At 53.8% G+C, this 19,650-nt stretch overlaps 2 protein-coding genes across 5 annotated transcripts in view; one reads left to right on the forward strand and one right to left on the reverse strand.

Moving 5' to 3' along the window:
* Positions 1-126: 126 nt before the first annotated feature.
* On the reverse strand, positions 127-2,232 carry Slc35g6 (solute carrier family 35 member G6). Its single transcript, XM_028869467.2, has 2 exons — positions 1,860-2,232; positions 127-1,399 (listed from the first exon to the last, which is right to left on the reverse strand). Exons 1-2 carry the CDS (start codon positions 1,926-1,928, stop codon positions 386-388), a joined length of 1,083 nt encoding a protein of 360 aa, XP_028725300.1. The 5' UTR covers positions 1,929-2,232; the 3' UTR covers positions 127-385.
* Positions 1,128-19,650, forward strand: part of Zbtb4 (zinc finger and BTB domain containing 4) — a 19,555-nt gene continuing 1,032 nt past the window's right edge. Inside the window, exons 1-4 of one of the 4 annotated variants that reach the window (XM_028869466.2) lie at positions 1,128-1,216; positions 13,267-13,334; positions 13,747-14,789; positions 15,368-19,650. The exon at positions 15,368-19,650 is cut by the window's right edge and continues 1,032 nt beyond it. In XM_028869466.2, the coding sequence (XP_028725299.1) occupies positions 13,756-14,789; positions 15,368-17,285 (2,952 nt within the window). In that variant the 5' untranslated portion in view covers positions 1,128-1,216; positions 13,267-13,334; positions 13,747-13,755 and the 3' untranslated portion in view covers positions 17,286-19,650. Of the gene's footprint in view, positions 1,217-1,860; positions 1,950-4,918; positions 5,048-5,481; positions 5,612-13,266; positions 13,335-13,746; positions 14,790-15,367 lie in introns of those variants that run through there. The other 3 variants (XM_037201097.1, XM_028869465.2, XM_037201098.1) reach the window with 3 other exon arrangements.

A 19,650-nucleotide genomic window follows, 5' to 3' on the forward strand; every position in this document is an offset into this window, starting at 1 on the left:
ATTATCCCCTGGCCCAGCCTAAATCCCATGCCCTGGCTTCCTCCTATTCTTGCTTCAGGTCTTCCCTCTCCATCAAGTCCCAAGTCACCCTTGAATCCCAGGGCATCCTTCTCTTTTGTTTGTTCTTACATTTTTTATTTTGTGTGTGTGAGCAGACCGCAGCGCACATGGAAAAAGGATAATTTGTGGGCGTCCGTTCTCTTCCCCTACCATGTGAGATGGAACTCAGGTTGTCAGGCTTCGTGGCACCAGCCTTTACCTGCTGAGCCATCTCACTGGCCCTCCACACCAGTCCTTTTTGAGGCATTTGTGCTTCCATAGTTTTTATTCCAGTCTCTCCTCCTATTACCCCTACCCCCCCTCCCCCGGGCTCTCCAGTTGGATTTCACTCCTCCATTTGCCCTTCCTTCTCACAGCTGAGGTTCTGGGCGGTGATGACGGCGATGCTGCCCAGCACAACCCCCGCCCCCATGATGTCAGAAGGTGCCACAGCCTCATAGAGCACATAATACTGCAGCATCAGCGCCACCACCACCTCGGAGTGCAGGACAGCGCATACCAGGGCAGGGTGGGCCTTGGTGACCGCGTAGCTCACACACACAAAAGAAACCAACGCAAGGAGCCCCACGGCCACCACACAGCTCCAGCTCAGGGGGTCTTGGGGTAGCACAGGTGTCTGCAGCACAAAGAGGCCTGGTAGAGAGACCGTCAGCCCCACCAGGCCGAAGAGGAAGGCCACTGTTGGTAAGCAGGAGGGGAAGTGTAGAGAGCGATAAACCTGTAGCCCCAGTGACAGTGCCAGACCTCCCAGGAAAGCCAGTACGTAGCCCAGGGCTGTGTAGAGGCCTGTAGTCCCCTCTTGCAATGTCCCTAGTCCGGGTCCCACAATGATGATCAGTCCGAGGGTGCTGCCAAACAGGCCGCACCAGGCGTAGCCACTGAGACCCTGGCTCTCCAGGCAGAGTGCCAGGAGGGCCGAGCACACGGTGGAAGAACCTTTGCGAACAGTGACCGCGTTACCTGCGGGCACCACCTGGACCGCACTGTAGGCACATCCAATGCTGAGGACGTTGAGCATGGCGTGAAGGAAGGCCCGAACCCGAACATCCCGAGGTCCCAGCAGCGGGTCGCCACGAAACTTAAGTAACAAGGCAATGGGGAGGTGGAAGAGGCATCGGAAGATGAGCAACTCCAGCGAGGGCAAATGGGAGGTCTGGTAAGCCATACGGGAGAACGGGCCCACGAAGCCAGCAGACAGTCCTCCACCTAGCAGGGCCACAAACAGACCCTTGGTGGCATCGGAGGGCCCGCAGCGATGGTCCGAGGGGAGGCTGGCTGGAGTGGAGGGCGGTGATGGCTGGGTGAAGTCAGGTAAGTTGGAATAGGGATAACCGGCATCCTGTTAGGAAGAGAGGAGCTTGGACAGGAGGGCAACCACAGCCTGGGCAACTTGGGGTAGGGTGAGCGCCAGGGTGAGATCTTGGACCCTTCAGGATAGTAGAGGAGCTCATAGGACCTAGAAAGGGCCTGAAGATGGATGAGGTGGTACAATGCCATCTTTGAGCATCTAGAGCAGGAAGCAGGGATGAATAGTCCTGGACCATGTTTCTCCAGATCATGTTCCCAGGAGGAAAAAAAAGAGAGAGGACCCAAGGTACTCTGTTCATGGGAGGAAAGGGAGTTAGCTTCAAATGCTTATGTATCCATATGATGTCACAAGCTCCAGGGGCTTCTGGGTACCTCACTATGAATTTCACTCGTAGGTGTCTCCAGGACCACTGGGAAGCTTAGAGGAGGAGGGAAAGGAATATCCAGATGCTGAATGTTGCCCCCACCATTCTCCTTTGCCCAGGACTCACCAACTCTTCTTGGACTTCCTCCTCTCCTCCTGGGTCCGGTTGCCTGATCCCCTTCAGAGCTTCAGCCATTGTGACTTGGTTAGAGTAGGGGTAAGGTTCTTCCCTGGAACCTTCCTGGGCGGGGATTATTTTCTCATCAATTCCAACTCTGGCCTGTTGTTTATTTGGGGGGTTGGTTTTTTGTTTTTTTGGTTTGGAGTAAGTTTTGGGGGTGAGGGGAAAGAGACAGGCTCTTTCTATAGGCCAGGTTATTCTGGAATTCACTGTGTTGTCCAGGCAGATTATAGGTGCGTACCACCATTCCAGGCTTGTTTTCTGTCTTTGTTGCTATGACTCCAAGTTCACTCTCCTTCTCTCTCTCTCTCTCTCTCTCTCTCTCTCTCTCTCTCTCTCTCTCTCTGTAATAAAACTGCTTTTGGTTTATGTTTTGCCTCATTTTATAAGGGTTGTGTTTTTTTGTTTTTGTTTTTGTTTCTGTACATGTGTGTGTTAATGTCCATACGAATGTGGAAGCCAGAGGGTAACATTAGATATTTTTCTTCAGTCTCTGTCCACCGTTTCATTTTTTTTTTAAACAGGATTTTTATTGGCCAAAACTTGCCTAGTATGTTAGGCAGGTTGGACATCGAGTCCCAGAGGTCCATGTGCCTCCATTTTTCCCCCAGGCAATGCTCCTGCCTGGCTTCTCTCTCTCTTTCCCTCTCCCTCTCTCTCCCTCTCCTTTCCGGTGTATGCGTGTATGCCATACTGTGAGTGTGAGCACACGTGGGACACAGTGAGCACGTGGAGATCAGAGACCAGCTCAGGTGTCTGTCCTCACCTTCCACCTGTCTGAGACAGAGTCTTTTGCTGTGTCCTTCTGCAAATGTCAGAGGAGCCGACCCGAGAGCTCCTGGGGATCCTGCCGACGCTGCCCTCCATTTCACCGTTGGAGGAGTGCTGGGATTTCGAGATGGATTCTATGTCTGGCTTCCTGTGAGGCTTGAGGACCTAGACTCATTCTCCCCAGCTCTCTTACTTGAGTTCTGGAGCTCAAACCCAGGTCTTCATTCCGTGTTTCCTTGGCAGCACTTTACCGAATGAGCTATCTATCTCCCCAGCTCTTGTGTTGTTTGTTCCTTTATTCTTATTTTTAAATTTTATTTTGTGTGCATGGGGGTTTGCCTGCATGTATGTCTGTGTACCACTTATGTGTGCCTGGTGTCCTTGGAGGTCAGAACAGATGCTTGTAAACTGCCATGTGAGTTCTGAGAGTTGGACCTGGATGAGCAGCCAGTGCTCTTACCGACTCAACCATCTTTATAGCCTCAGTTTCTTTTTTAAAAAAATTTAGTGTGTGGGCAGACGTGATGGCCCACACCTTAAATCCCAGCATTTGGGAAGCAGAAGAGGATCTCTGTGAGTTTCAGACCAACCTGATCTACATAGTGAATTCCAGGCCACCCGGGGCTATATACACAGACTCTGCCTCAAAAAAAAAGAAAGAAAGAAAAAGAGCATGTGTGGATATGTGCATGTGAGTGCACATTTTATTTTTAACTGTGTGTATGCGGGTGCATCAGTGTGACAGTATGTGCATGAATGCAGAGGTCAGAGATATCACATCCCCTGGAGCTGAAGGTGGTTGTGAATGGCCTGACTTGGAGGTTGGGAATAGAGCGCTCGGGTCATCTGCAAGAGCACTACTGTCTCTCCCAGTGAGCAATTTCTCTAGCCCTCAGTTCTTGTTATCTGACACAAGGTCTTTCCCAGGCTGGTCCCAAACTCACTGTGGACTCTGGAATCTTGAAATCCCCATCTTCTTGCCACTGTCTCCCATGCTTGGGATTCCAGGCCCTGGCCACCATGTTCAGCTTCACAATGTTTGAAGGAGTGCTGGGGTGGGCTTCATTTGGTTGCTGCTGCCCTTTAGAGAAAGGGTTGCTGTACGGCGTGTATAGGTCTGAGTGGCTTGAACTTGCTGGGAGGAGACCTGGAGCTTGCAGTGATCTTCCTGCTGCCCAGGGCCTGCACTATAGGCCTGTGCCACAATGCTCCACCGGGAGTTTTGAGAGTTTGCTCCTCTGTCTCCTGATGTGGTTTGTGTTTTTTGTTTGGGGGGTTGTTTTTATTTTTTGAGACGGAGTCTCACTGTGTAGCCCTGGCCAACCTAGAACTGGCTCCTTAGACTAGGTTGGCCTCCAACTCACAGAGATCCACCTGCCTCTGCCTCTGCCTCTGCCTCAGCAGCAGCATACCAGGCCTCTCCAGAGTTTTAAATTTTACAACACCAGGGAGGAGTCTGTAGACTCATCCCATTGATGGTTCAGGAGTATGTTTCTTATGTATGTTGTATTTCTTAAGCTTCTCATGTTTCTTAGGCTTTTTGTATGCAACGAGTGCAGGAGCCCCACACCAAGGCCTGCGTTTATTTGCAAGGACACAGAGTGGGTATTTATTTCCACTGGTTAAGACCCAATGCCAAGCTTTGTGTTTATCTGTACTAGTGATCATCCATGTGATCACCCATCCTGTCAGGTTAGGGCCTTCCTTGCCTGTGTGTCTGGTGATCACAGTAGCCTTTCCTGAAGAGGGATGCCCCCAGGGCTATTGCCTGTAAGGATGCTAACTCTGGGTCTGTAGGTTCCACTGGGCCCAACTGTGAGTCTACCATGTTGTGTCTGTGGAGAACGTGTATGGTGTGCGTGTCTGTAGTGAGCAAATGTGCACACGCAGCATGCTCTAGGCGATGGACACTCCTGAGTGAAGAGTGTGCAGAGGGAAGGGCGGGCGTGGGGGTAAGTCCCTTCCCAGGGAGCGAGTGGTCTAGGGCAGTACAGCCCGGCCACCGCCCCGCAAGGTGTCTACCCTCCATCGTTCGTCTCCCTGTGTGGGAGCCACCGGGCCAAGGCCATCGGACGCCAGAGCTCAGTGTTTGGTGTCGGCTGCGCTGCGCTGGCTTCCTCTCGGCAGCAGCAGCGGCGCTGGGGGGGACTGTTTCCGGGGGTGGGGGTGGGGGGGAGGACCGGGGCGGGGGGAGCCGATGATGTCAGTGGCGGCGGCGGCGGCGGCGGGGCTGGGCCGGGGCCGGGCGCTGGGGGGGCCGGGGCAGGAGCTGGAGCCGGAGCTGGAGGAGGGCGAAACCCGAGTGGCCGGGGGCGGCCACGGTGATGAGCCCGGCCTGGCGGACGCGGCGCCATCGCAGTCAGGTTGGCCCCGGGGCGAACCGGGCAGGGTTAGGGCGGACGGGAGCCAACTACCTTGGCCCCCACTTTCCGCTGCCCGGCGCCGCGGGGGCCCGGGCCGCGCCCCGCGACCGCTCCCCTTCCAGGTTGATCTAGGGGCGCAGGGGTCGGGGGCTGGAATAGGCCCCGCCCCCGGGCGCGCACGGCGCTGGGGAGCGACTTTGGGCGCCCTGGTATGGCGTCCAGCTAGCCGCGGCTGGGGGCCTCGGTCTCCTGGGGCCGTGGAGAGGGTCGCAATCACTCCACCTATGAAGGGTTAAATTCTGCAGCCCAATGTCCCCCTCCCTCTGTGGGGCAGGTTGGGGGTGGGGTGGGGCGGGTGTGATCCCAGGCAAGCGCTGCAACCTTCTGGGAGAGCGATGGCGTAGGAGCCAGGCAGAGAGGGGGAGGGGTGGCCCTCTGGGCGCCCCAGAGTTGGGGTGTACAGGGTGCGCAGTGCGAGCAGGGGCCCGGAACCGCCGCGCCGTCGGGGCAGGGTTGTGGCTGTGAGTCTTGGAGATTGTGCCTCCTACGGTGCTGTGGGGCAAGGTAAACTGCTCCTGGGCACCATCGTTTGCTAGTCTGGCAGCGAGGGGTCTGCTGGAGCCCTTCCTGATACATAGAGATAGAAAGCCAGGAGGGGTACACTATTTGGTACAGAATTACAGGATATGGCCCTGTGGCTTTAGGCGACAGATACCTTGAGTGTGGTGTCTGGGGTTCTGTGCGTAGTTTTGCCAGCATGTGTTTTCTTGTACGAATGTCTTGTGTTGCACATATGAATGTTTATGAATGTTTGTTTTCTGTATAGCTGGCATGGAGTGTGTGTGTATGTACCCGTTTGAAGAGTGCAGTTGTGGACCTTTGCATCAGAAGGTCTCACGCCTGAGTTCCATTTCTGTAGTCCTGATGAGGTGTGGCCCAGTTGTGTAGAGGACAGAGGGTGGATGGATTTGTGTGTTTGTGATGGTTAAGTTTCGTGGGGGCCGCTTGTCTGGGACTCAAATCTGCTGCTCAGCAGGAGCACGAGAAACTGAAGCCTGTGGTCCGCTGGCACTGAGGGGCTCCGGGTGGGACATGCAAGATGGGTTTATGGGATCCTGGGCGGCCAAGCAAAGGGCAGGGTGCGTGTTGGCAACATTCTCCACGGGATTCTTTGTGACGTTGTTTGTGGGAGCCTGTCTGGGCTGTTGGGCTGGGAGTTGAGCTGGTCAGAAAACACTTGGGAGGAGGTGGCCCGACAAGGGCAGTGTGGGCCTCGGCCCCAGAAGACCAGTGGACAGCTTTGTATGCACGGCTACCTTCTGTGCGCTTAAGTGGCCGTGTAGGGCTGCCCGGGAGATGTTCGGGAAGGTCGGGAGATAAATATTAGCCAGAGCAAGAGCGGCAGGCATGGGTGCTGTTGGGTGGCACTGTGCTTTCGCAGGGTGTGTGTGTTTGCCCCTCACCCAGCCTGTCAGGGCCATGGGGAGGAAAGTCCTGGCGCCTACAAGGGAAGTGAGTTTAGACAGAGTGGCTCCTTGGCCATGTTTATGTAAAGGCCGCGTGTGACTTTTGTCACTAAAATGGAAAAAAGGATCGTGAAGTGTTTCGTCTCCTCCCCCTGCTTCGCCCTCTCCCTTTCTCTGCCCCCCTTGCGGGTGTCTCTGACGCACATGGGGCCCTACTCCTGTGACAGTGGAGAGCTCTGGACAGAATTTGCTCACTAAGCGGATTCTTCGGAACAGGTTTCCCCACCTTTGGGGCCTGGGCCCTTCTCTGCAGGTGGGAGATACACATGTGTGCTCACTCCATTTGCGCACAACACTGCCCGGCATCCAGCCTGTGTACAGTGGGGAGCGAGTGTGAGGGCTTTGTGGCCGTATCCTCTGTAATGGGTGATGGCGCTGGCTGCCTAGGAGGCCTGCAGGACAGGTGCAGGACGGGGAGCTCTGCACTGGAGCTGAAGTGTTCTGGTACCTCTACGATGTCCTCCCTGGGACATTCTGAGTGTCCTGTTCCATATCTACAAGATGGGGCTAACGACTGCCCTACAGGTCTTCCAACAGCAAGTGGAAAATAGACCCGACATATAGCAACAGATTAGAGACGATGCCTGGGCCAGCCCCCCCGTCAGCCCTGCTGCTGCGGAGACTCCCCTGCTCCCGGCTTCACTAGTAACAGTAGCCGTAAACAGTTGGTTTGCCCTGACTGTACCGGCACCGTTCCCAGGCTTTTCCGTACTGTCACTCATCCGTTCCTCACTCTGGCACCCCACTGAAACCCAGAGAAGTGAAGTGCTTTGCCCCGAGTCACTTGGGTGGTGAGAAGTGGTGAGGCTCCAGATCTTGTCTCTTGACTCCTGTCCTCTGCTGCTTTCTGGAGCATTCAGCATGCACATGCCAACACACACACACCACAGTCTGTCACAGTCTGTGCAGAGCATCTCGCTGCCTTTCTTTCTTTCTTTCTTTCTTTTTTTTTTTTTTTTTTTTTTTGAGACAGGGTAACACTCTTTAGCCAAGATTAGCTTCTAATTTTTGGCAATCTTCTTGCCTCACCTTCCTGAATACTGGGATTATAGGCTTGAGTCATCACACCTGTCTTACCGATATATATTTTTTTAAGTTTTTAAAAGATTTATTTCTTTTATCGGTATGAATATTTTGCTCATATGTATGTGTGTGCCTGGTGCCTTAGGTCAGAAGATGATGATAGATCTTCTGCAGCTGGAGTTGTGGATGGTTGTGAGACACCATATGGATGCTGGGAATTGAACCTGGGTCCTCTTCAAGAACAAGTGTCCTTAACTGCTGAGCCGTCTCTCCAGCCCTTCACCAATCTGTTTTTGAAGACCTGTATCATAGACAGTGCTCTCAAGAGCCTCAGCCCCGAGTGTGAGACTGAGTATCTGTGGCTTTGCATTGTGGGTGCTGCCATGGGGCACTGCACATTGATTAAAATCAGGAGGAGGATTGTCCTTGTCTCCTGAGTCATAAAGGGCAAAGGAGGAGATGCATTTTAGTTCAGTCTTAGTTTGGAGGGATGTTGGGACGAGGTCAAGGAAAGGGCATTAAGTGTGTGTGTGTGTGTGTGTGTGTGTGTGTGTGTGTGTAAGTGTGTGAGTGAGTGTGCGAGTGTGTGTGAGTAAGTGTGTGTGTGTGTGTATTTCACGTACTTGAATGTGTTGGTACAAGTGCCCAGTGCACATGTGGAGACCAGGACAAGACATTAGTTGTCTTCCTCTATTGCCCTTCACCTCATTGGCTTGAGAAAGGGTCTGACATGGACCCAGAAGTTGCCATTTTGGCTAGGCTGACCCGCCAGTGAGCCCTCAACCTGTCTGCCCTCCAATGCCGGGTAACAGGTACAGAGCCACGCCCCAGTTTTTTGTGTGAGCGCTAGGGATTTGAACTCAAGTGCTATTACTCACAGAACTGTCTCCCCAGCCCGGATTTTTTCAGTTACATTTATTTATTTGTGTTTGCCCACATGCACACCTAAGTGTCTGGAGGACAGCTCGCAAGAGTAGGTTCTCCCCTCGACCACATGGACTCTGGGTATTCAGGTTTCCACGCTGTGGGGTATTGCCTATACCCTTTGAGCTCTCTTGTCCTAGCTTTTGTGTTTTTTAGACAGGGTCTCAATATGTAGCCCAGGGTGGCCTTGACCTCTTTCCAGTCCTTCTGAGTGCTGGGATTACAGGCACGAGCTACCAGCCCCTGCTTCCAAGGACCGACTTCAGGCCAGGAGTCACACTAAACTTCAGTTAGAGCTAAGGACGCTCCCTCAGAGGGAGACAGCAGGGTAAACTTACAGGCAAACAGACAGCAGGTAGTCCCTGGCCTTGACCCTGTGAGTCTTAACAAGGGCTTGAACTAGTTTGGCAGCTGAAAGGGCTGGAGAAGGCTTGCAAGCCATTTCCATGCAGTGTCAGCCGGACTTGGTGACGGCTGGATTTGAGAGCCAGGGAAAGGGTGGAGTCAGATGTGACACAGTTAACACGTAGCACGTGAGAGTTTGTGTGGTGATTTATGTAACCGGCTGGCCTGCTATAGGCTCTTCAGGGCAGGATCCAGCGGTATGGCAGAGGGAAAGCTTCAGCGTCTGGTGTCATCCAAGCCTGGATTCAAGTTTTGGCTGTTATAATCTATGTGACCTTGAACAAGGTTTCTCCTCTCTGAGGCTCAGTTTCCTTTTCTGTAAAATTGGGAGACTATAAATCCCTACGGTGGTCTATTGTGGGTGGCTGTGAGGATATAATTGAGACCATGTGTCAGGCAAACTGAGTGTCTCAAACATCGATGTATGGTCATCATCCTCAGCTCCAAGGATGGCTTCTTTTTTGAGAGGAGAGACTCCAGAAGAATAGTTGTATTTGTTTTAGAAAAGTTTCATTATATAGCCCAAACTAACTTCATACCCATGATCTTCTGGCCCAGCCTCCAGAGTGCTGAGATTAAAGGTTTGTGCCACCAACACAAATTCTTTCCCTTACCAAAACCCTGCCATTCTGGCATCTCCCGGCATTCTTCTGGGCCGGGGTGGGACCCGAGGCCATGCTAGGGAGGTGTCCTGTCACCATGCTGCTCCTGCAGCCTCTAGATGTTTCTAACCTCTCATTATGCACTAGGCACTGTTCTAAGAACAAGATCCTTGAACAAACAGCATAGTCAGAAATCCCTACCCCTGCCCTCCTTGGAGCCCACATTCTAGAGCTAACGAGCAGTGTGTTTTATTTACTGAGCTACACAGGGAATGCATCAGGGTAGGGAGAAAGCGGGAAGGGGGCAGAGAAGGCCCCTAAGCAGGGTGACTTGAGTCACAGCTTAAAGGACTAGAACAGGAGGTTTGCGGTGACCTGGGGGAAAGAACAATCTGGTTGGGGACCACAGCAGGAAGGAAGGAAGCATCCTGGTGTATGTGCTCAGTGGCACCTCGGAGGGACCTCAGTCAGGTAAGCGTAGAGAAATGGGCCAGGCAGTGGTGGCACCCGCCTTTAATCCCAGCACTCAGGAGGCAGAGCCAGGCGGATCTCTGTGAGTTCAAGGCCAGCCTGGGCTACAAAGCGAGTTCCAGGACAGCCAAGGCTACACAGAGAAACCCTATCTCAGGAAAAAAAGAAAAGAAAAAAAAAAAAAAAGAAAAGAAAAGAAAAACAATAAGGACAAACAAATAAACTTTAAAACCACAGAACCACCAAATTCATCCTTTCAAAGTTATATTTGTTTATTTACTTGATGTGTATGAGTATTTTACCTGGATGCATGTCTGTGTACCAAGTACCAGCCTGCTGCCCATGGAGGTCAGAAGAAGGCATAAGATTCCCTGGGACTGGAGTTACAGACTGTTGTGAGCTGCCATGTGGGTGCTGGGAATTGAACCCCGGTCCTCTGGAAGAGCAGTCGGTGCTCTTAACTGCTGAGCCATTGCTCCAGCCCACCACCAAATTCATCTTGAAGCCCAGATTCTGCCTTTTTTTCTTCATCACTTTCTCACATTTTCCAGGGCTAAGTTCCAAGACTAGGCACAGTTATCTCTCAGTATCCACGAGAGATTGGGTCTAGAGTGCCCCATGGGTATTGAAATCCTTAGGTGTTCAAGTTGCTAATATAAAATATAAAATGATGAATTTCTATAATCCCAGCACTGGGGAGGTAGAGTCAAAAGAATCAGGAAGGGGTTCAAGGCCATCCTTGACCAATTCAAGGTCTGAGCTATATAAGACCCTGTCTCAAAATAAATAAATAAAATGGTATAGTAGTTGCATCTAAATTATGTATGTCCTCCCATTTATTTTATCTCTCCTTAAAATGTTTAATATCACATAAATAGTTTTGGGAGATTTTGTTTTATTTTACTTTGATTCAGGGTTCTCCTATGTGGGTCTGCTGGCCTGATACTTGCTATGTTGATCAGGCTGGCATTGAACTTGCTGTGATCCTTTTGCTTCTTCTTTCTCAGTGCTGGGCTTACAAGCACGTTCTGTTCCACCACACCTGTTTAAATAGTTGTTCTATTGTGTTGTGGAGAGACGAATCACAAGAGAATAAAGCCTGTGTGTTTGTGGAGGAGCAGTGTTTTGGAATCCTGTTGATCCCTGGTGGTTGAGTCTACCAGTTATTAGCTCCTGTTATCTTTACCACTACCCTGCACAGTGGGAACTGTTTATCACCCTCTCCATACAGACAAGGAAACTGAGATAGAGGATCGCGTAGCAAGTGTCTTCATCTCCATGACCCCTTTCAGGGCACTGACCAGTGATAGGACAGTTGAACTGCTCCAGACTCCAGGGGAGCGCGCCGCAGAGCCAGGAACAGATCACTGCACCAGTACACTCCCTTGACCCGAGGACGAGTTTGCAGTGCCTGACCTCTCCACGGTGGTTATTTTGAGTGTTAAAATGAGATGGTGTGCATAACATATTTTGCTATACTTTGCCCATTAGTAAACGACAGCTCTAAAGCTTGTTGTGATAATGATTCTGGGTGACCGCTAAGCGCCAGGCCAGTTTTGGTCTGTTCAGTTCTCAGAAGCACCAACAGGCTTTGTCCCATACCATGGCAGTCCACACAGGAGCACACCTGCAGGCATCCACCTTGTAACGTGGTGCAGGTGGGCAGGCCTGGCCAGCCTCAGGGGTGCATGGGAACTGGAATCAAACTGACTTTGCTCACCTTTACGTTTCTTCGTAGACTTTGCTCACCTATTTCTCACGGAAGTTCTAGGTAGGCTAGCAGTGTTCCAGTGAGGGCTGTTAACATCCTTTTTCGTGGTGTATTGAAGTCACTGGAGGCTTGAAGCCAAACTTTATAGGGCCAGACCCCAGCCTAGCTACTAACTGGCTAGACGGCCTTGAGAAGCTACCTAGCACGCCTGAGTGCCTTTTATCTTCACGTGGAGAAGCCCACGTTAAGTGATGAGGAAAAGTGAAATAATGCAGATACAGTGCGGAGGCCATCATAGAAGGGAGTAAGAGACAAGGATCACGGACAACAGATGAGGTGGGAATCTGTCCCCAGAATTCCCATACCCACAATGCAGCAGCAAATGGGGCAACACTTGGCTCTTGTTCTGTGCCAGGCCTGTGGTTACAACCTCAGGATACTGTCCTGTTGACCACCTTCCTTCCTCTTGTCCGGAACAGGCATCAGCCATCTCTTAGGGAACATGACATGTGGTACAGCCTTTAGTCGAAGAATATCAGTAATCAAGGAGAAAAGAACATTTTGGGGGTGATGAGAATTAGTCAAGGAGCTTCCGATGTGGGATACTAATGAGGATATGTGTGACATGTGGAAGGGGCCAGAACGTCCTGGCCGCATGGAGGGTGGATGAGAAGGACCCAGGCAGTCTCTGCTGTTGTCACCAGCCATGTGACTTTGGAGAAGGGACGGGCCTGACTCCGGAACTCAGATCCTCAGCTGAAAATTAGGAACCTAAGACTTGCAGTGCCCAGCTCGTGATTATCATAGCTCACGTTTGGGTTGCCTACTGTTCCATTTGGATGAACCTCAGCAAGAGGTGAGGTAGGGGTAACCCATCCCCAGCTTTAAAGACAAAATCCACAAGCCAAAGGTCTCAGAGTAAGGAGCAGGACCTAAAGCCCCTGACTCTTGGTCTGGCTACCTTCCCAGTGTCTGCTGGAGATGAGAGCAAGCAGGCATGTGTGTGTTGGCAGTCACCCGGTACCTGGACTAGAAAGCCCCCCCCACTAAGGTTTCTGGGTCTGTGGTGTATATGAGGAGGCACACTCCTAATGTGAGAACCTAATCAGGTTAGTCCAGGGTGTGTGTTGGGGGCGGGGCAGGGGGAAGCTCTATTTTGATATGTAAATGAGCCCGCTGTGATTAAGTAAAAAGTGGCAAATCTTTGATTTCTTTGAGTCTCAAGATTGGGCCAAAGGGATTAGAAAGGTCTGTGAGGCTGTTCTGCCTGTGGATTGGACTGTGCTGCCCTGTGGAGGTGAATTGGGGATATGCAAATTACCCTGTCTGTCCTCCTCAGGGCCGGCAGAGCAAGGCTCAGCGATAATCTACGTGGCCTCCTTGGTCTGATTGGATTTGGCCACATAGCCTGACAGGCTCCCGGGAGGGATCAGTGTTTTCAGAGCAGCCTATGTGCCTGTGACTTTGACTGATGTGCTGATGCCCACGTCCTGGATCCTTTCCTTGTGAGGACCCTGTCCTCTCTTGATTTCTGACACAATCTCTGTTTCTCTGCAGAAGGAGAAGGCCAGGCTGAAGGAACTTGCTGAGCCAATTACTCTGCTCCATGTTGGCTATGTTCTCAGGTGAGAGGGTGCTGGGCGGACGGCGGCTAGGAAGGGGTAGACCCCGGGCGGGGGCCAGCCGGGGGCCAGCCGGGGCAGCCATTTTGTCCAGTACTGAAAAATGCTTGAGTGTGGAAAGCTTCCCCCTTGTACGGCTTACCGTGTATCTGGAGGTCATGACCACTTGACCTTCACTATGAGCTGAGTTACCCCTGGTCTCTTCTGGCCCAGATGTTAGACATGCTGGTCTTGGACACTGGTTCGATTCTGGGTGCCTTGTGTTAACCCATGACTTCTGTGACGTGAGTTGTTCAGCCTTCCACCAGATTCTGACCAGCCTCTAACTGTCCTCCGTTCATCTCCCTGGTCTCAGAGGCTCCTGACCTCTGCCTAGCCTCTGAGGCTCTCCTTGGCCTCTTTTCCCCATGTCCAGGCTGGCACCATGCCACCCCCTGCAGAGGTGACGGACCCGTCCCACGCCCCTGCTGTCCTGCATCAGCTCAATGAGCAGCGGCTCCGCGGCCTCTTCTGTGACGTCACCCTCATCGCTGGAGACACCAAGTTCCCGGCTCACCGCAGCGTCCTGGCCGCCTCCAGCCCCTTCTTCAGAGAAGCCCTGCTCGCCTCGGCGCCGCTGCCGCTCCCGCCGCTCCCCGGTGGCGCAGCTCCCAGCCCCGCGACCGCCACAGCTGCCTCCTCCTCCTCCTCCTCCTCACCCCCGACTCCAGCCTCCCCTCACTCCTCGTCCCCTCCACGGGTCCTCGAGCTGCCCGGGGTCCCAGCGGCTGCCTTTTCCGACGTCCTCAACTTCATCTATAGCGCCCGGCTCGCACTCCCGGACGGGGGAGGGGATGGGGCAGCTGTGGCAGAAATCGGAGCTCTGGGGCGGCGGCTGGGTATCTCCCGCCTACAGGGCCTGGGGGAAGGAGGTGACACTTGGGTACCCCCTGTTCCACCTCCCCTGGCCACCTCACATGCTGAAGAGGACGGTTTGGGGCCAGGGCTTAGACCAGACGGCGAGTGGGTGGGCGACAAGGCTGAGCCCCCGGCTCCCGACTCCCAGCCCTCCCTGTCCCGGCGGCCCTTTCCCTGCCCACGATGTGGCAAAAGCTTCATCCACCCCAAGAGGCTGCAGACACACGAGGCCCAGTGTCGGCGGGGGTCCAACACCCGGGGCCCGGCAGGCCTGGCAGCCGGGAGCGCTGGCCCTGGGGGTCCTGCAGGAGTGGATGCCTCGGCCCTGCCACCACCCGTGGGCTTCAGAGATGGCCCCGAGCATGTGGTGAAGGTGGTGGGCGGCCATGTGCTTTATGTGTGTGCGGCCTGTGAGCGTTCCTACGTGACCCTGTCCAGCCTCAAGCGGCACAGCAATGTCCACTCGTGGCGGAGGAAGTACCCCTGCCGCTACTGCGAGAAGGTGTTTGCCCTGGCCGAGTACCGCACCAAGCACGAGGTGTGGCACACGGGAGAGCGCAGGTGAGTGACCGACCGACTGACCGACCCACGGCGGGTGCACCAGGGAGCGGTGGGCAGGGGGTGGGCTCTAGAAAGCCGTCCCTCCACACTGGATCGCCTCTTGTCCTGGTGCCAGCTCACTGCCACCACTTGCCTCGGTTCAGCCCCAGTTCCTTCACCCGAGGCCAGCATCTTGCCTGCCCAGCCAGGCTGCATGCTACGGGACACGCGGGGATGGTGGACAGGGAAGTTTGCCCTCGCAGAGAGGACTGTGGGAGAGCACAGGCCTCCCGGTGGGGCTTAGAGCACGCAGAACAGCACCGGATCCCCTTAGCACGTTCATTTTGTCGTCTGTACCACAGCAGGCATTTTGAGGACTTAAATCGACGACTGTTCCCATTTCACACGAGAACAGTTGAGTCAGCTAGCCAGGGTGCCGAGCTTGCTCTGCTTCTGCTCCGGAGGCTAGCAGAGTCCGGCCCCCAGCAGGAAGGGAGGATGGACGGAGGGCTGTAGATGACAGGGCAGGATGAGGCCCTGTTTTCAGGGCTGTAACTCAAGTGGCTGTTCCCGCCCTGTTCCCTGCTGTCGTGGCCCAGGTACCAGTGCATCTTCTGCTGGGAAACCTTTGTCACCTATTATAACCTGAAGACCCACCAGCGAGCCTTCCATGGCATTAGCCCCGGCCTCCTAGCCAGTGAGAAGACACCCAATGGAGGCTACAAGCCCAAGCTTAATACCCTCAAGCTGTACCGCCTGCTCCCCATGCGGGCAGCCAAGCGGCCCTACAAGACCTACAGTCAGGGAGCCCCCGAGGGCCCTCCTCCACGCCTCCACACACCGGCCCCTGCAGCAATGCCAGCCAGCCCCCCAGGCCTCCCCCCACCTGCCCCAGAGCCTGGTCCTCCTGCCTCCGTCATTGCCTTTGCTCATCCCGCTCCCTCTGTCATTGTCCATGGGAGCAGTGGCTGTGGTGGAGCCGGGGGTGGGCCAGCCGGCATGGGAGGGTCCCAAGCTGCCTCAGTCATCACATATACGACTCCTCCAAGACCCCCCAAGAAACGCGAGTACCCACCTCCTCCCCCTGAGCCTGCAGCAACCCCCACCTGCCCAGCCACGGCTGCAGGGCCAGCCTCAGCCGCAGACGAGGCCAAGGGCCGGAATCTGCGGGCTGGGAGGACTCTGACCTACACAGCCAAACCCGTGGGCGGGGTCAGTGGGAGTGGGGGCTCCCCCCCAGGGACAGGCCGAGGCTCCTCTCAGCTTCAGGCCCCACCTCCACTGTGTCAGATCACTGTGCGGATTGGGGAGGAAGCCATTGTCAAGCGTCGCATCTCAGAAACTGACCTGCGTCCTGGAGAGCTGAGTGGAGAAGAAGTAGAGGAGAGTGAGGAAGAGGAGGAGGAGGAGGAGGAGGAGGAGGAGGACCAGGAGGAATCAAAGGCTGGAGGGGAAGATCAGCTCTGGAGGCCCTACTATTCATACAAGCCTAAGCGTAAGGCTGGAGCTGCTGCTAGCGGGGTCAGCGGGGTCAGTGGACCGCCCCGAGGACGGAGACCACCACGCTGGAGGCAGAAGCTGGAACGAAGAGCCTGGGAGGAGAGCCCGCCGGTGGAGGGCCCAGGAGGACGAGGACGTGGTGAACGCAGGCACCGTTGTGGGGACTGTGCCCAGACCTTTGCCACTCTGAGGAAGCTGAGGAAGCACCAGGAAGCCCACAGCGAGGGCTCCCACAGCTCCAGGACTGGGAGGAGGTCTTCCACCCGATTCGCCTGCCCCCATTGTGCCAAGGTGTGCAAGACAGCAGCTGCCCTGAACCGACATGGGCAGAGGCATGCGGTGGAGCGGCCGGGGGGCACCCCTACCCCTGTCATTGCCTATTCCAAAGGCAGCATCGGCGCCAGGGCCAGCGATGTCAAGGAGGAGGCTCCCCAGGAGATGCAAGTGTCCTCGTCAAGTGGGGAGGCAGGCGGTGCCAGCGCTGCTGCAGTTGCTGAAGCTCCTGAAACGGCCTCACTCCAGGACCCTGTCATCTCTGGGGGTGAGGAGCCCCCAGTAGCAGGTGGGGGCAGCTACGTGTACCCACCTGTGCAGGAATTCCCCCTGGCTCTGATAGGAGGCAGCCGGGAGCCCGGCGGTGGCAGAGGAAAATCTGGGAATGAGGGCCCAATGGGAGTTTCTGAGGGAGACCGGATGGAGGGGATGGGGACTGCCAAAGTCACCTTCTACCCTGAACCCTACCCGCTTGTCTATGGCCCTCAGCTCCTTGCTGCCTACCCTTACAACTTCAGCAACTTGGCCGCTCTTCCAGTTGCTCTCAACATGGTCCTACCTGATGAGAAGGGTGGGGGGACCCTCCCCTTCCTACCAGGGGTCTTTGGCTACGCAGTGAATCCTCAAGCAGCACCCCCCACTCCACCAACCCCACCTCCCCAAACTCTTCCTCTGCCAGTTCCCCCCAAGGGAGTAGGGGGACCAGCAGGGGTTGAGAGAACCCAAAAGGGAGACGTGGGGTGAGCACTAAGGCCAGATCCCCCTTTCGCCAGATGCCACCCTCCCTGGGCCCCCACCACTAGCAGCTCCCTGGCCCCCCTGCCCCTTGGGAGCCCCATCACACTCTAATGCAGGGATTCGGGGGGGCCCTGGAGCTCAGGAGTCAGGCTGCTTTGTGTGATTGTAATCTCCCACCCCCAGAAGGGATTTTCGGTGGTTCCCCTCTCAGTCTTTCCAGGGAATGGCCCCTGTGAGGGGAAGAGCCAGCTCCTATCCCTTCTCCAGCCCTTGGGGCAACTGAGCAATATACTTACCTGAATCTCTACTTACAGCCCCACCAGCTCTGAATGTCTAACCTGCTCCCCTGATTTGTAAACCTGGGGGAAACCATCTCTCACCTACTGATGCCTGCTCGTTCTGAAGCTTTCTCTAAGCCCTTCCCCAGATGCTTCCTAGCACATTCCATTCTCTGTGGCCCAGGGCCTGGACCAGACCATTGTGATATCTGACCCACCAGCCTGGAAGCATGGCTTTGGATTCCGTTCTTCCCAAGGGTGGGTTTCTCTGTCCTTGTTTCTTTCCTATTACAATGTCATGCTTCCTTGGCTTCCATGCCTTCGGATCTTCCATATCCCTCCCTGTGCTCCTAGACTTTGGAGATGGCCTAACCCAATCCAGGTCAAAAGGAGGTGGGGGCGTGTTCCATGGCTGAGCACTTTTTCAGTACAGGGCAGGGAAATCGGGCCCTACCTTTACCCCCAAATCCAGTGACTCCAGATTCTTCCAAGACAAAAGAGGTGAATAGATCATATCTCTTCTGGCCTTTATATGTGGCTTCTTTGGGGCTGAACCAGATTTGAGCACCAGGTGTGAAGCACTCCATATAGGATGGAGAAGAGAATCTCCTTTCTCCCTGCCAACCCCTCACTCTGGTTTCTTCTAGATTAGACCAAATAGCCAGAAAAACGATGGGGGTTTGATGTGTGGGTGAGCCCAAGATTTGCACACAGCCTTCCATCCTCCCCTTAGCCCTGTCCCTCTGCTGTCATTGTCCTCACCAGTCACTCCAGATGGTTCCGAGGGACCCATCCTCCTCTCCTGGTGGGCTTTGGGGTATCCCCACCGACTTTGCCTCCAAAATAGCACCTTATACCCCTCGTTGACTCAGTTCCCCACACCCAAAGATCCCAGCCTAGGGATAGGGGTGCAGGGATTTTAAATAGTCCCTAACCCCTAATTTGCACTAGTTAACCCTGGTCAGGGGTCCCTATGTTTCCTTCCAGTGGGGAAGATAAATATTTGTTCCTACTTCTTGTTGAAAATGGGGCCTCCCTAATGTGTGATTAGGTGGATAGTTCCCATATTACCCACCTCCCCTCCCCTCAAAACAAAATAGCTCGCAAGGGGAGAGCCAGTTTTGGGGAGCAAATTTGATGTGGGAATTAGAGGAGTATGACTTTTAAAAGGAGAAAGACTGTTTTAATCAAAATGACAGCCTTTCTCTCAGCTACTGTTTTCTGGGGCCAAGATGGCTGCCCTCTGACCCACTGTGGAGAGGGCAAGATCATGGCCTTTGAGGGAGGTGAGTTTGGAAAGGCCAGGAGCATCTTCCTGCCCCTCCCCCTCCCTGGTACACAGGGAGGGGAGGATTTGACAGGCTTCCTGAATGTTAATCACGGAGGGAGGGGTCACTCCATCCCTCCTCTGTCTCTTTGCACTTTTCTTGGTCTTGGCCACAGCCTGAGTGAAGAATTTCCTACTGAATGTACCAAGTTCCAGTTTTTAAGGGGGAAAAAGTTTCAAATGGGGAAAAAAAAAAAAAGAAAAAAGAAAAAAAATCACTAAAAATTCCCATAAATCTTGTTTCTGGCACTTTAGAAAAACTGCAAAAAATACATAATAAAGAATACATATATATATCTACACACAAATTATATATATAAATATATCTATATATACAGCGGAACCACAAGAGAGACTGAGGAAGGCCTGCAGGCAGGGGCAGGTGTGACAACAGCCCCTGGCCCTTCACTAGTGCTCCTCTGAGGACGTCAGGAGAGCAGAAAGGGTGAAGATGGGCTGTGGAATTTGAATTTCAGAATAGGTCAAAATTACAAAACCACAGACCTTTTGGAAGAACTAAGATTGTAGGTGTTTTTATTTTTATTTTTTTAATATGGGTAGAGTAAGGAGAATAGCTTCCAGAATTTGGCAACAAAGTTGTTGTAAAGCAGAAACTTAAAAATATGTATTTGAGCTGGAAAGTTTCAATATTGTGAGTTTCAGGTATTGGAAATTTGGGGTTTTGCAATTTTGTCATTTGAAGATGATCAAGTCTTGTCAGTCTGTGCCCTCTTCCCCGTGTTCCCTGAGGAGGAGGGTGATGGAG

This window comes from Peromyscus leucopus, chromosome 8b (assembly GCF_004664715.2).
Source record: "Peromyscus leucopus breed LL Stock chromosome 8b, UCI_PerLeu_2.1, whole genome shotgun sequence".
Lineage (NCBI taxonomy): Eukaryota > Metazoa > Chordata > Mammalia > Rodentia > Cricetidae > Peromyscus > Peromyscus leucopus.